At 52.8% G+C, this 16,427-nt stretch overlaps 1 protein-coding gene across 1 annotated transcript in view; it reads right to left on the bottom strand.

Moving 5' to 3' along the window:
- MYO7B (myosin VIIB) overlaps positions 1 to 16,427 on the bottom strand; it is a 108,984-nt gene that overhangs the window by 34,005 nt on the left and 58,552 nt on the right. Inside the window, exons 10-17 of the mRNA XM_070463984.1 lie at positions 15,418 to 15,537; positions 14,986 to 15,128; positions 10,993 to 11,203; positions 10,264 to 10,399; positions 5,789 to 5,952; positions 3,803 to 3,940; positions 1,840 to 1,992; positions 1,184 to 1,282 (exon numbers count right to left, since the gene is read on the bottom strand). Coding sequence (XP_070320085.1) covers positions 1,184 to 1,282; positions 1,840 to 1,992; positions 3,803 to 3,940; positions 5,789 to 5,952; positions 10,264 to 10,399; positions 10,993 to 11,203; positions 14,986 to 15,128; positions 15,418 to 15,537 — 1,164 coding nt within the window. The remainder of the gene's footprint in view (positions 1 to 1,183; positions 1,283 to 1,839; positions 1,993 to 3,802; positions 3,941 to 5,788; positions 5,953 to 10,263; positions 10,400 to 10,992; positions 11,204 to 14,985; positions 15,129 to 15,417; positions 15,538 to 16,427) is intronic.

Here is a 16,427-nt window from a genome sequence, read left to right as displayed (position 1 = left end):
CCAAGGATGAGCTCTCAGAGGGCAGGGTCCACACTGCCGCCTTCCCTGAAGCTCCGCCTCCCCAGGGAGGCAGAGATGGGGCTTCCCCAGGACTGACTGCAGACTTCCCGGCAGCAAAGACTGCTCCGGGGGACAGTGGAAGACCTCCCTCAGGTCATTTTCTCTTGCTCAGTAGCTTGGAGGCAGCCTGTCTGTCTCCTTAGGTCTTGTCCTAAACGTCCTCTCCTAAGAAGCCACCCGGGCTTTCACAGGCTGGGCTGGGCTCTTTCAGGGACTCCTCGCCTCCCTTAGCACGGTTCTCTACGACCAGCCCGGGCTTTCACAGGCTGGGCTGGGCTCTTTCGCGGACTCCTCGCCTCCCTTTCCCCTAGCGCGGTTCTCTACGACGGGCCCGGGCTTTCACAGGCTGGGCTGGGCTCTTTCAGGGACTCCTCGCCTCCCTTTCCCCTAGCGCGGTTCTCTATGACCGGCCCGGGCTTTCACAGGCTGGGCTGGGCTCTTTCGCTGACTCCTCGCCTCCCTTTCCCCTAGCACGGTTCTCTACGACCAGCCCGGGCTTTCACAGGCTGGGCTGGGCTCTTTCGCGGACTCCTCGCCTCCCTTTCCCCTAGCGCGGTTCTCTACGACGGGCCCGGGCTTTCACAGGCTGGGCTGGGCTCTTTCAGGGACTCCTCGCCTCCCTTTCCCCTAGCGCGGTTCTCTATGACCGGCCCGGGCTTTCACAGGCTGGGCTGGGCTCTTTCAGGGACTCCTCGCCTCCCCTTCCCTTAGCACGGTTCTCTACGACCAGCCCGGGCTTTCACAGGCTGGGCTGGGCTCTTTCAGGGACTCCTCGCCTCCCTTTCCCCTAGCGCGGTTCTCTATGACCGGCCCGGGCTTTCACAGGCTGGGCTGGGCTCTTTCAGGGACTCCTCGCCTCCCTTAGCACGGTTCTCTACGACCAGCCCGGGCTTTCACAGGCTGGGCTGGGCTCTTTCAGGGACTCCTCGCCTCCCTTTCCCCTAGCGCGGTTCTCTATGACCGGCCCGGGCTTTCACAGGCTGGGCTGGGCTCTTTCGCTGACTCCTCGCCTCCCTTTCCCCTGGCACGGCTCTCTACGACCAGGGCTCCTTGAGGGCAGGGGCTAGGCATGGCGCGGGCGCCCACGGGCACCAGACCAGCCACACAGGCTTCAGGCTCTCACCTTCAGGAAGATCTTGGTCTTTCCCATTTTCCATTCTTTATCTGTCCCCAGCCACCTTTCGGCGATGCGCAGGGTCATCTGACGAAACTTGTTCCGGAGCTGCAGGAAGAAAGAGCAGTGGCTCGGTGCGGTCACACAGGCGGCGGAGGTCCCGCCTCAGGGCTTCTGAGGGTTCGCGGTCTCTCTGCTCCCACAGGAGTCATCGTCAGGGGCTGCTGGGCCAGGGCACAAGCACCCGGCACCCTGGACCAAGGATGGGGCCCAGAGGATTACGAGACCACAATGCTTCCAAGGCCGTGGGGTCTCAGTGTGGCCCCTGGACACGGGCAGTCCAAACTTTAGGATGGCTGAGTGTTTGGGGGCAGGATAGGACGGACTTCCTGCTCCCTGGCCACACATCACCTCTGTGACATTCTGCCCTAAAACGGAGTATTTGCTTTAAACTTTGGTTGCTCCTAGAAGCAAAATATTCAGCCGCGAACCTCCAGAGAAGGGAAGCAGAAACGGGTCAATTCAAAGCTTCGGCCCCTGGGCATCAAGAAGGGGCCCTGAGCCCTCTTTGAACTGGGAGGTTGGGGGCGCCCTGAGGCGCCCGGGTTTCCAGGGTGTGCACGCTGTGTTTTGGGGCCTGCCGGCCAGACTGCGGGGACACACACCTCCGTGTGCACGGCACTAGGCAGCAGGACCCGGAACCTCTGTGAGAACTCCTCGAATGAGTAGCGGATGGGGAAGCCGGTCTTGCGGATGTGCACGGTCTCCATCATCCCCGAGTAGCGCAGCTGCTGGATGCACAGCTCACGGTCGAAGAGCTGCGGTTGTAGAGGAGAGAGGCTGATAGCGTGGGCCGACCCCTTCCCAACCACCTGCCACCACCTCTGCCGCTGTCCCCAAAGGCAGGGGACGAAGCAAACACTTGGTTTCATGAAAATTCTATTCTGAAGAGCTATTTGGTTGAAGTTGCTGAAAAGTCCTGTAAGTGTTTCCAAGGAGATAAAAGTCCATCACATCAAACTAGGACATCCACAAGAAGAGCAAATATTTCCCTCATTTTAAGGATATGCAGAGTATGAGGAATAGAAAAATTTTTTGCATATGCCACATTTAAAATATTGTTAAATGCCCCCAAACAGTGATCCCAAAGAACACAGTTTCCTCCTGACCTTGCCAATGTTGGGGTGACCTCTGCCCCTGAGATCCTTCCGTCAGGGGCACCATTATGCCTCCCACTCTAGTGGAAGGAAGAAGTACATTTCCTACTTAGACTCAGAAAATATTGTAATCAATTTAGTCTCTGCATCCTCCAGAGATAGTTACTTGTAGAGGAGTTTGGTCACAATGCTTTGCACAAGCGTATGGGGTCTCAGCCATGGCTGGCACCCTAGAGGGGCCCCCTCCATCTGGAACCAGGAGTGTCTGGGGACTAGGGGCATGCCTTCCAATCTGGCAAGCCTACCAGCAGGCAGTCATCCACTTGGAAACATGGAGGGCCACCGAGGCAACTGCTATTGGGGTCAAGGACCACCCAGCAGTTTTGGGCAGCTAGTTAGCTTCCATTTGTCCAGTATTTCTTGTGGACCTGCTGTTTATCCCTTAATCTTTACAATAGCTCTACTTGGAGGGGGTACTTAGCTCCAATTTAAGGATGAGGTGCCTGAGCCTCAGAGATGTACTCTTAAGTGACAGAGCCAGAGTTCCAACCTTGAGCCCACCTGGCCCCTCAGCCTGGGTTCCCCTACACCTGCACAGGAGCTGCCATCTCCCAGAGGTGTTTCAGCCAGGGGCACCCACAAGACCTGAGCATGACCCTCAGGCCCTCACCTGTGGCAGAGGGCCTTTGGGATCACAGTTACTATCTAACATCTGTGCATTGTGCCTTTAAGGAAGATGCATTCTGGATTTCCTGGGCCAGCCTGAATTTCATATAATTTTATACTTTCAAAAAAGGAATTTATTAGTTAATATTTTTTTTCTCTCATAAGACTTTTTTTCGGAATCATTTTATCTCCTTTCAGATGGCATCTTCTCATGTCTGGAAGCCTTTAAATTTGCAGTTTCTGGATGGGATTCCCTAGCTGGAATTCCAGGGACTGTGTAGGCAGCAGGCTCCCACCCAGCACATAAGTAGATAAAGCCACTTTCCAGGGGTTTAATGGCCTCAGGTCTCAGTGACCAGTAGTTGATGTCAGCCTCTAAAATCACAGTACTGGTTGCTGTCCTTATGGAGTGTGGTTTACTTATGCAGATATGGCACACACACACACACACACACACACACATACGTCATGTGCAACCCTTGCTGCTCCCCGTAGGCTGGCAGATCCAGAATTTATGGGAGAGAAAACTGAGGCTCAGAGAAGCAGCACACTTGGCCAATCGCAAGTGAATGGCAGCGTGAAGACAGTTGAGGTCTGGGAGATCCAAAGCCTTGAAGGTCACCAACCTTCAAATGGTCTAGACTGGCCACCTTGCCTCAGTGTCCCCAGCTGTAAAATGGGGGCAGAGAGCTTTAAAGCTGCCCAGGCACTGGTGAAGGGAATGACATGACTCCAGATGCCATCAGATTCATTCCCTTAGATACCTCCCCTTGTCCTGTGCAGGTCCCCAGACTGCCCTCATTACCAGTGGCTTCTTGTAGTCATTAGGTTTGATGCAACGGACGAAGTAGGGCTGGCAATTGGTCAGGATTTTCATCAGCTGGTCCAGAGACTGCTTGAACTGGCCAGCCAAGGTGGAGGGCCGCTTGCTGGAATCGACAGACTATAGACAGAAGCACAGGGCACAAGTGGAGCTCAGTCCAAGGCACAGCTGACCCATGGCACAGAGAGGGCTTCTGCTGAGGTCCCACAGGTGGGCTGGGCTACGTTCATCCAGTCGCTCATCCATTCATTTAGCATAGGTTCCCCAAGTGCCTACTGTGTGCAGGCACCCAGTAGGTACTGGGAACCCAGAGGCAAGTAAAGCTGGGCAAGCCTCTTGTCTAGGAGTGGGGACCCCAAAGTGAGATGCACCAGGGTGAGGAGACAATGCTAATTTTTACCTTGCCATTCTACATTTTTCAGTTTTTGTGTAGATTTTGTATGCTTGTTTTGAATGTTATGTACTGTACATTGTAAGCATTACTGTAAATGTATACAGTTTTTAAAAAATGTATTAAAATGATGGATGCAAGAGAAAATAAAAAACCCAAGCCCCAGGCCAAGAGTGGGTAAGTGTGTGTTCAGTCATTTCAGTTGTGTCCAACTCTGTGACCCCATGGACTGTAGCCCACCAGGTTCCTCTGTCTATGGGATTTCCCAGGCAAGAATACTGGAGTGGGTGGCCATGCCCTCCTCCAGGGAATTTTCCCAACCTAGGGATCGAACCTGAGTCTCCTGTGTCTCCGGCATTGCAGGTGGATTCTTTATCACTAAGCCACCAGGAAAGCCTTGGGCCAAGAGTAGTGTGTGTTTTTGTGCCATACTGATCTTGGGTGATGCTCCTTGATCAAATTTTTCCAAGGTCAAATGCACTTGAGCAATTTGGCATATATACTGCCAAATTGCATCAGTCTGGAGACTCGAATTCATGCTTTAATGCCTCTGAGAATAGGATGGAATCCCTGGCAGGTATAGTAACAATTGGCAGCATTCTCCTGGTTTTAAAATAATGCATTTTCCTCCCGTTCCTGCTCCCTGAAACCTGTGGACAAGCCTTGGAGGCCCCAAAGGGCCAGGACCAGGCTGTGCTCCGGCCTCAGCTGTGGAGTCCAGCGTGGCTCCATGAGGGCAGAGGGTCTGGCTCAGCTACACCTGGTTCCAGACCTGGGTAGTTCCTACAAGCCTCATAGCTCCTTGGTGCCTCTCTGGCTGGCTCTGCGTGTGGTCATGCTGTGGGCCCTGGGCACTAAAGCGTTAGGAGCTCCCATGGAGGTGGGGGTGGGGCACCTCAGTGTGGCCAGAGCTGACTACAGCATGGATTAGGGGGCTGGGGGTTCCTATGCCTGCACCCACAGCTCCTGTGCCAGTGCGCCAGCCTCATCTCCTGGCCCAGGGGTGGGGGAGCTCCTCCTCAGATGACTCACAGGCTTTTCTGGAACAGCCACTGTTAAGGGGTGAAGGGAGACCCCCACCCTGCCATGATGTCCTAGGCTGCTCTGAGGAGTGCCAGGGGCTCCCTGCTCCCTCCTCCCTGATCAGCTGGCCCAGGGCTGTTGCCACCACATCACACACACACACACACACCCCATCTACACACACACACACCCACAAAACACACATATACCCCACACACCACACACACACACTCTACATACCACACACACATACTAGACACTGCACAAAGATGCATACACCACATACTCCACACCCCCCATAAAACACACAGAGACCAGTATAGAAAGAAATAACACCAACAAACTCAGTGAGTCCTACAGAGACCACTACTCACTGGGAAGCAGGCAGAGTCCCGTGCTCCTGCCCCTGGCCACCACCCCCACAGCACCTCACCCCCTTTTCACTACCTCTGCACCCCAAATGAGAATCTCTGACCCCAGACCCCAGGCAGCGGGGCCTCTCCAGGCCTGTCTGCCCCCCAGGCCCGGGGCAGAGCAGGGCCAGCAGAGCCCACCTTGAATTGCTGGCTGCCGGCCTTCACCCGGATGAGGGTCCCAGGGCCCCGCCTGCTTTCCTTGGACTCCAGCCCGAATATCTCCCGCAGAAACTTGTTTTGGGAGGAGTGGACCAGGGCGAGGATGTCCCTGTTCAGCACATCCCGATTCTTCTCCAGGAAGCCTGCGGGGAAGCAGAGCCCCCCAACCCCCGCCAGCTCAGACTGGGGAGGGGAGGGTGAGGTGCAGGCAGGAGGCCACCATGCCAGCCTCCATCTCCCCACGTCTTGGCAGCCAGTGCCTCCGCTCAGCACCAAGTCATGTCACATCTGCACACTGCAGCCCCCACAACCTACCATCCCCACCCCAAACTCCCTCATCCAAGCTTGCACCCACCCCAGGGGGTCTCCTCTCTCCCCTAGTACCTGTGCCCCACCCCAGGGGTCTCCCCTCTCCTGATGGCCTATGGCCCCCAAGAGATCTCTGGGGAGTTCTTCCCTCCTAAGCCCTCCAGGATAATGCTGGCTTCTGCTTCAAGGACAGCTCAAGCATCATCTATTCCAGGAGGCCCTACTGACCCACACATGGCTCCCATCTGCCCTGTGTGGCCCTTCACCTGGGCCCTGTCATTCAGCTCAGGGAAGCCTGGGGCCTTCCCATCTGTTCCATCAGCCGCAGCTCCCCGGGTGGACCACAGGTGGGAGCGAGTCCCTTCCCCTCCCAGCCCCCGCTGTCACTGCCATGTCCACCTGGGAACCCACCAACAGCACAGCGGATGGAGTGTCCATTCATTGTGCAGTTCAGACCTCCCCGAGGGTGGTGCCTATGAATTCTCGTCAGGGCTCTGAATTTCTGGGGAACCCTGGGCAAGTCTGATTGAGCCAACTGCTTGTCTACATATAAGAGCCAAAACAGAAGAGAAGGAAAAGGAGAAAGTGCAGAAGCCTGCCCATCCCCATAACTTCTGAAAATCTGGCAGGCTGGCTGCGTCCAGGGAGCTTGCAATCTGGACGGGAAGGCCTGGCCACTCCTGCTGGGAGGCCGACCCTTGCCCAGCAGCCAGTCTGTGCGGGGGCAGCTGCTTCACATGTCCCTGTGGAACCAGCTGGGGGGGGGAGGGGTCGGAAACAGCTGTTTTGCTCTTCCTAGAAGCCCGAAACAGGGAAAGGAAAGAAATTAAACACCACTTGGCTTCCTGGCTTCACGGATAGGGGGCAGGAGTAGGTGACTTGCTGATTATGAGGTCCTAAGACATATTTCTTTCCTCATTATAAGTATAAACTGCATTGGTCTTGGAATTGAATGTGTGCCCACAGGCAGTGTGTGCACATACACGTGAGCACTTGAGTGAACACATGTGTGCACACACATGCATGGGCCTGGACAGAGGAGGTTTGGGAATGAAGCATGTCTGTCGCTTATTAAGGAGACCCTGAGGGCCTGGGTGCCCCAAGGCCCTTCTACCAACCTTGCTCTGGGACCTTGGAACAACGTGCTAGAGCCAGAGGCCCCTCCAGCTTAAGGAGTGAGCCGTTAGAAGTTAGGGAGGGGGGCGTGTATGGGCTGAGCTGTTTGCTCCCCAAATCCATATGCTGAAGCCCTAACCCATAGTACCTTAGAATGTGTATGGGGAGAGGGCCTTTGAGGAGGTAATGAAGGTAAAATGAGGCTGTTAGGGTGGGCCCTAATCCAGTCGGAGTGGTGTCCTACAAGAAGAGGAGATTAGGACACAGACATGCACGGGAACAAGAAAGATGCCAGAGAGAGACTTCAGAAGGAACTGGTCCTGCTGACATTTGTCTTGGACTCCTGGCCTCTGGAACTGTGAGAAAATGCATGCCTGTACCTCTCTGTGGAACTTTGCTATGGCAATGTTGGCCAGTGGACAGTGTGGGTCTGGGGGTGAGTGGACAGCACATCTCCCCTCCCGCCGTGGAAGAGCGTGGACCTGCCTGAGGCAGGGCACAGAACTGTAAGAAGAAGGCGCTAGAGGATGGTTGCTTCTCAAAACCAGGCCAGACAATGACTGGGGGCCTGCTGAGGGCTGCACCTCACAAGCACCTGACTCTGACTTGTCTTCTCCTTTTAAGTCACCCCATTTTAGTGGGGTGCTCTGTGCATGCCTGCACAGCCTCATGTGAGGTCTGGGAAGGCCATGTCAATGGTGGAAGAAGGAAGCTTGATTCCCTCTCTGCCAGCAGGTGCTGTCAGAGGAGAAGACTGGGCCAAGAGCTCGAACCGAGCTGCCCTCACCAAGCTGAGCGTGGTGAGAGCAAGCTTGCTTTGCCTGGCTCCAGGGCCACCTGAAGAGTAGGCTGGCTCATAGGCCCCTCTCCCAGCTCAGTGCTGGAAGACTGCCTTCTGCAGATGGGGTGAGCAGGCACGTGATGTTACCTTGTGCCCTTCCAGGCTTAGACAGAGCCTCCCCGCCCCAGGTGCTTTGGATGATTGAGGCACACCTGGGCGCAAACTTTCCCCCACCCCATCCTCGCCAAAAGACAGAGTAATAGGACTTAAGTCATGAAGATAGTAGGGCACTGAAAAAAACCCAGCAGGCTCAGTTTTAAGGAGCATTCACAGAATCTTGTACTCCGAAAGCCTAAAGAAACTACCTTAATCTTAGCATACATGGAAGTTTCAGGTCACTTCAAAAACTAGAACTTGGCCTTGAGTAGCCCATGGAGGTTGATGTGCGCAGTGTCTTTGTGTCTGGAATTCTGAAGTCCCACTAGCTCTGGTCTCCCAGCTTTGAGAAAAACCCCAAAGCCAGGATCTGGTGGGAGTTATAAAGGAGCCCCCTTACCTCCTCATTTCTCCAACAGAAATAATCCCCTGATTTAGGAACACCTGCCTTCATCCATGTGAAAACAGCAGCCTCTCCCGCTGCCTTGTCCCTCCACCTGAAAAGTGTACTTGGAGCATCCCTGACTCCAAGTTCCCAGTTAGACCACAGTAGCTCCTCAGTTCTCCTTACAAGCCACACAGAGTGACCTATGGCTTTCCACCTCATTTTCCCGATCGCAGCACACACTGGCCACCTCTCCAATTTTTCTAAGCACACCGGCAGCTTGACTGCCTCAGCCCCTTATTTCTCCAATCAAAACTATGCTTGGGACTTCCCTGGTGGTCAAGTGGTTAAGAATCCACCTGTCAACGCAGGAGACATGAGTTATATCCCTGGTCCAGGGAGATCCCACATGCTATGCGGCAATAAAACCCACGCGCCACAACTACTGAGGCTTGTGAGCTCTAGGGTCCACATGCCACAACTACTGAGCCTGCATGCTACAACTACTGAAGCCCTTGCACCCTAGAGCCTGTGCTCTGCAACAAGAGAAGCCACCACAATGAGAAGCCCTCATACCACGCCACAAGGAGAGAGGACCCCTTGCTTGCCGCACCCAGAGAAAGCCCACGTGCAGCGATGAAGACCCAGCACAGTCAACAGACAGATAAAATCTTTAAAAACATGCCCAGGCTTCTCTCAGCATATACATTTTCACTACCAAGAGAGCAAAAAGATATCCCACAGAATAGGAGAAAATATTTGCAAATTCTGTATCTGATAAGGTAATTACAATTAAAAAAAAGAAAACAATTAACATGTGTTGGTAAGGAGCTGTAGGAATTGGAAACTTCATACATTGCTAATGGGAATGTAAAATGGTGCAACCACTTTGAAAAACAGCTTGGTGCTTATCCCAAAAGTTAAATAGAAATACCATATGACCCAGCAATTCCTCTCTTAGGTATGTGTCCAAAAGAAGTGAAAACATATGTCCACATAAAAACTTGTACATGAGTGTTAATAGCAGCATTACTCATAATGGCCAAAAATATCCATCAGTTGATGAAGGGATAAACAAACAGTGGCATATCTGTGCTGTGGAAGGTGGTACTGCAGTATACAGAAACAAAACTCAGAAACATGCTGCAATGTGAATGCACATTGAAAACGTTATGTCAGGTGAAAGAAGCCAGTCACAAAGGCCACACTGGCGTATGATTCCATTTATGTGAAATACCCAGAGCAGGCACGTCCATAGAGACAGAAATTAGTAGTTGCTGGGGTTGGGGAGAATTGGGGAGCAATGAGGAATGACTGCTAATAGGAGTTCCTTTTGTTTTTCTGAATGCAAACCCCTGCATTAGAAGAATAGAATCTTAACCTTTGGACTGCCAGGGAAGCCCCTAATGGGGATTTCTTTTGAGGGGTGATGTAAATGTTCTAAAATTGTGGCAACAGCTGCATAATTCTATGAATATACTAAAAAACCATTGAGCTGTAGACTTCAAATGAGTGAATTCTATGGTATGTGAGTTATCTCTCAGTAGAACTATTACCAACAAAATAAAACACAAACATACATGCGTGGTCCATTCCATTCCCTCTGTCCCACTGCTGGCTCTGCCAAATGACCTAGCCTTCTTTCCATGGCCTCCCTGGGTGCTCCAGATTTGGAAGGAAGGGACTGTGGAGAGGAGCTTCACCTACCTTCTACATGGTAGTGCACCTCGCCAGCAAAGTGGGCGATGCCAAACTGGGCATCATGGATGTTCTTGGGCTGTAGGAAGCCCTTGTTGTTAGCATGGACACTCTTCAGTTTTTGCAGCAAAGTGGTATCTGTCCCCTGGAAGAACAGATGCCTTATGGGCCGAGGACCCAGAGCCCAGCCACTGGGTACACCCCCAGGTCTCAGGGGCTCTCTCAAAGGGCAAAGCAACTGGGTTCAGAATGACTGAGAGCCTTTCTACAGACAGCAAGCAGATGTGTCGGGGGCAGGGGCTTGTTGCCTGAGTGAGGGCTGAGGCAGGAAAAGAGAATGCCAGCTCACTGGCTGTAGCCTTCCCAGGGAGCAGAGCATCTCCCTTCTCTGGATCAGAGCTCTTACTGACTACCTGTGAGAGTCCATCTCCCCAGAAACATGCAGAGTCCCCCAAAGCAAGAAGGAAAGTGTTGCCTTGTCCTGCACTCCATGCAGCCCTTGGCCCACAAGGCTCAACCAACCCTCTTTGGGGGTGTGTTCTTGAATCTAAATAATCTATGCTGAGGAGTAGAAGTGAGGGCGGACTCAGGTGCCTTCCTCCAGGAGGCGAGCCTTGAAGGAGAGGAAGGCTAAAAGGCTGGGACTACTCTGTCAACCCCCAGGCAGAGGTTTCAGCAGCCGTGGAGTTTCCCAGGCATGGGGTCTCCCCTTGAGGGGTGGCGGGCCCAGGGGCACACCTGTGGGAAGCGGCTCTCTTCGTCCAGGAGGGAGATGATGCTCATGGGCTTGAGGGCCAGCAGGTCCAGGGTAGGCCGGTTGTCGGTGTAGTGGATGTAGTCCCAGGCAATGCTCTCTGCGCGGTACTCCTCCTGCTCCACCATGAACACGTGCTGCACAAAGAGCTGCTGCAGGTGCTCGTTGGCCAGGTTGATGCAGAGCTGCTCGAAGCTACAGGGGGCAAGGTTGGCGTGGTTGTCCCTGCAGCCAACCCCTGGCACACAGCCCCACACATGTGCACCCACAGAGCACACCCCCAAACACCTCTTCCTCTGCCTCTGCCTCCATCCCCTCCTCCATCCCACAGCAAACAGATTCAGAGAAATGAGGAGGCTCCACTTAGCATCAAGCCCTGACTTTGACTCCATTAGGTCCCCAGCAGGATCCTCTGCCAAGTTAGGCTGTCCTGACATGGAGACAATCTCTGGGGGACCAAGGGTCCAGTAGCTACCCTGACCCACGGGCAAGCGGCTTTGGTAGTAAGACGAGCTTCTGGAGACCCGTCATTGATGGCTGGGCTCCTTTGCATCAATCAGACACACTCCCCCAATCCTCCCACTTGCTCTTCCTCCTGGGCTCCATTTCATCTCCAGAAATGATCCCTCCACTCATCACCCCTGGCTCAGGTCAGAAACCAGGCTATCATACCTGACACCTCTCCTTCCTCCCCAACTCCAATCAGTTGCCAAAGTCCGGTCTACGCTCTTTCCAACACAGCACCTGATCTGTTTACTTCTTTTCACTCCCACTGCTGCTCCCTTAAGCCAGGTCACCCTTCTTTCTTACCTGGAGCACAGTAACAACCGCCTTGTGGCTCTCTCTGCCTCCAGCCTCACCCCTCCAACCACTCTCCATGGCCACTAGACAGAGCTTCCGGATGTGCAGATCTGATCCCCACCACCAGCCAGCTCTCCCCCTGCTTTGAATCCTTGTGGACATGAGCTCCCATTATTTTCAGGATCCAGACAGACAGTGACACAGTAGAAAGCCTGCCCAACACTGCCAGGGAATGGACGCAGGGGACTCTGAGTGATAGTCGCTCAGCCGTGTCTGACTCTTTGTGACCCCATGGACTGTAGCCTGCTACACTCTTCTTGTCCATGAAATTCTCCAGGCAAGAATACTGGAGTGAGTTGCCACCTCCTTCTCCAACAGGGCACCCTGCCCTTCTCTCATTCTAAGTCTTCACACACGGAGACCCTCCTTTCTCTGACCTGCTCTTTTGGTTCATCCTTTGGGTCTCACTTAGCATTTCTTCCTCAGGATGGGTTGCCCATTTATGCAAAACCTTATGGTACCTCAGGCTGATTGTTCAGGTCTGTTAACCCACTACCTGGACAGTGTGGAGTGATGTTATAGCCATCAGCGATTGCAGCCACCCCTGCAATGAGCCCTGAGGTAACTCAGGATGGAGACCAGGAATACTGGCCTGCTAGCAGTCGTCAGACTGCCTGTGTGGTCAGTCCTCAGTCACGCCCAGCTCTTTGAGATCCTTTGGCCTGTAGCCTGACAGGCTCCTCTGTCCATGGGATTTTCCAGGCAAGAATACTGGAGTGGGTTGCCATTTCCGCCTCTAGGGGATCTTCCTGACCCAGGAATCGTACCCACATCTCCTGCATGCAGGTGGATTCTTTACTGCTGAACCATTGGGGAAGCCCCATAAGATTGGAGCCACTCACAACAGTACAGCTTGAAGAAACTCAGGACGTGAACACACAGAATACTGGCCCCAGATATCTGAGATTCACATCAAAGGAATGATTTCAGTGAACCCAGACTCTTGCATCTTCCCATACACAGAAAAGTGCTAAATTCCTTAACTTGAGATATCTAGTTTCCTTTTATTAACAATAATTTGTTGATGTTCTACCTTCCCTTTGTTGCAAAAAACTCCTATATATCCTGGCTCCACCCTCGCCTCCTCGGAGCATTTTTCTCAGAATTATTTGAGATGCTGTCTTCTGGGCTTGAAGTTCTAGGAATGTATGCTGAATAAAACATAAGTCTCAACTTTTAGGTCATGAACTTTTTTTTCAGTTGACAAGAGTACTCGGTGCACCCTTGCAAAAGGCAGGTTGGGTGAGTGACTGTGTGCTGAGTGACATGGCCCTGCTCCTTCAGGTGGGCCCCAGACTGCAGCCCTGCCGCAAACCCAGCTTGTGGCTCCTTCACAGGGGGTGGGGGGGAGAGTGTCCCTGATTAAATGTTCAGATCCCCCAAAATAAACTACTATTCCACCTCCACAGTGGCCAAAGATATGCTTGGTCTGCTCAGCTGCCCCTCTCAGGGCCAGAAACCAATGATAGGAATCATTTTTTACTTTACTGTTCCTCAGAGTTTCTGTCATGTTGGGCTGAGTTCTCCCAGCCCTGCCTCATCCCACCTGCCCACAGTGAGCTGGTTCCTAGGTGCCTTCAATCCCAATGTGCTTGCACTCAGAATGGCTTGCATCTTGACCAAGGGGCCTTCTCAGCCTTGGGGCGTATCTAAGTTGGTGATAGGACCTTGGGCAGGGGCATGCCAAGGTCAGGAGAGCCCGTTGGCACCTCTGACAGTGCCCAGAGAGCTCCACTTGGGACTAAAACCAAGCAGAACCCTGGGGGGCCCTCCTAGATACAAAACTCCCTCCTTGTCCCCCATTTGTAGCAAAAGGCTTTAGTCTCCTATGACATCTCTGAGTCCTAAGAGCAGACTCAAGACCAATTAGGGAAGTGAAGCAATGCAGTCAAGGAACAGTAATGCCATGATAAAACAGAGTCCTAGTCCTTCCTCAAGAGATGTGCATATGACTTAATGGATCTCTTTGAGTTGTTTTGCAGAAACTAAGGCCCCTGCCCAGGTAGAGTATGGTGACCACATGCCGGTCACAAACATGTAGACCCCAGATTGGTTGGAACCAGAACGCTGATGATTAAGATTCCTTAAACATCACTCCATTACCTCATCACCAACCAATGAGAAGAGAGTCCACAAGCTGATCATGTACCCTGTGACTCTCACCCCTAAAATTGCCTTTAAAAAACTTTACTTGAAAGCCATCAAGAAATTTGGATTTTGAGCTGCCTCAAACTTGGATGAGCTGCCTGTTCTCCTTCTTAGACCTGCAATAAGTGCTATGCTTTACTTCACCACAACCTGGTGTCAGTAGACTGGCTTTGTTGTGCTTTGGGTGAGCAGACCTGAATTCCATTTGGGAGTAGAACTAGACTTAGGCTCTGTCTCACCCAGGGCTTTAAATGAACCAGGTTCACGTTGGTAAGCAAGGTTGCACATGTAGGATACTTCCTGCTTGCTTGTCCCCCTTCCTTTTTCCTCATCTGGCCCTTTGATGATACTTCCCCTGTCCTCATCTAGCTCCACGGCCTGGCTCCCCTTGCTGCCTCTGTCTACTTCCACCCCAGTCTTCATCACAGTCTTAGCTGGGAATTACTTTTCTGACCTGCTTCATTTCTCCAGCTCTTCAGCCTCCAGTCTGGGACACTGGGTCAGAAGTGTCCTGCCTCACCTTACCCTTGTCAGACTGAAAAATTGGGGATGGACCACAAAGCCCCTGCCTTCCCCATCACCTACTATGATAGCCCACCTAAGGATGCAGTCACATTAGTGTTATTGATTTCCACTTTCACCTTAACCACACGTGATAATTCATTCTAGTTTGTGAGAAGAGTGGATAGCTTGAGATGGATGATGAATGCTGGAGTGTCAGCCTGACTCTCATGATGCTGTTAGCCATATGGCCTTTCCTAGACAGCTTGTGGATGCCAGGGGATGTGCGTGAACTGCCTCACTGAGGAAGGACACAGTCTTGCTGAGGCACTCACCCTGGCGTCTGTGAGCGGAGTTGAGGCCCTGCTCCCGGCCAGTCTGGAGAGGAATGGCTGCCCTCCAGTTGGCTCAGGGAGGACTTAGCTCATCTCTCATTTTTCTGAAAGCAGGTGCGGGGACCTCCATACCTATTTTTCTGGAAGTTTTCAAAACCAAATATGTCCAGGAGGCCGATTGTCCTTGGCACATTTTGGGGGTCCTGGGCAGGTGGGGTGAAAATTGCAGCATTGATCTTCTTGACAATCCACAGGAAGAGATGCCCATAGATGCCCTGTAGAGACATGGGGTAGAACCCACGGCTTTGATGCATGAGAGGAAGGCTGCTGCTTTCTCCAAGTTTACCTGGGAAGGCTGCAGGCACTGGACCTACTGAGGGAGATTACTCTTACTTTAAGGCAAGAAACCACCCTGGAGAGTCTGGGCAGCCCACGGTCACCAGACAGGGGACTGGCAGAGTCAGGACTTGCCCAGCTCTCTGCCCTTTCCTGCTGTCTACTCACCAGGAAAGGAGCTACGCTCAATACATAGACATGTAGGCCCCTTCTCCCACAACTCTGCACCTTGACAAAGGCATCCCTCCGGTCTGCAGCCTGAGTGATGTTCAGGGGCCTGGTGACAAACTCCCCGCGGATGGTGATGGAGTGCTTGATCAAACAGTCTCGGAGGGCCTGGTCCTTCACCTGGAAGGCAGGTAGGGGCTGGCATCACAGCTGATAGAGCAGGGCCTGGTGCCAACATGCTCTCTCATTACCAAACATCCCATGCCCAAAGCCTGAGAATGGGAGATGCCTGTGACTAGGACCAGAGTCAGGATGCTGGGCAGGACTGGTCCAGGGTCAGTCTGAGCACTGGGATATCAGTGTCAGGGAAGGATGCACCAGCTGGGTGGGCCATGAGGATGCTGGCTGCTTGGTTGACCAGTCTTGTGCTGGTCTCCTGGTACTGGGCCCACCATCGGGTGGACCCTGGAAAACAGTGGGCATGGAGGGTTCTGAGGCCTGGCCACTGACATCTGAATACACTTCAACCGAAGTCACTACTGCCTGGAGTCTGGAGGCCCAAATGAGCAAGAGGAGTCTGGATGAAGTCCCTCCCACATACAGAGAAGACTTGGCTGGCAAGCCCCCAAGGTTTCTAAGAACCCTGCAACCACATGAAAAACATTAGCAGCAAAAAGTACCTACCTACTGTGATGGCTTTTTTCCCCTTCTGATTCTATTAATTTCCCACTGAATCTGTTAGTGGGGTGTGATTACAAAGCCCCATCACTTGTCCTCCAAGTCAAGGCTCTATTTGATCTCTTTAATAATGTGCAGGGGAAACTTCCTGGTGGTCCAGCAGTTAAGACTCCATGCTTGCAATGCAAGGGACACAGGTTCAATCCCTCACTGGAGAACTAAGATCCCACATGCTGTGTGAGAGTGAAAGTGTCAGTCACTCAGTCATCTAACTCTTTGAAATCCCATGGACTATAGCCCACCAGGCACTTCTGCCCATGGAATTCTCTAGGCAAGAGTACTGGAGTAGGTTGCCATTTCCATCTCCAGAGGATCTTCCTGACCCAGGGATG

This window comes from Odocoileus virginianus, unplaced genomic scaffold (assembly GCF_023699985.2).
Source record: "Odocoileus virginianus isolate 20LAN1187 ecotype Illinois unplaced genomic scaffold, Ovbor_1.2 Unplaced_Contig_10, whole genome shotgun sequence".
NCBI classification, from domain to species: Eukaryota; Metazoa; Chordata; class Mammalia; order Artiodactyla; family Cervidae; genus Odocoileus; species Odocoileus virginianus.
The sequence above is the reverse complement of the archived record's forward strand: the minus strand, read 5'-3'. Positions and strand labels throughout refer to the sequence as shown.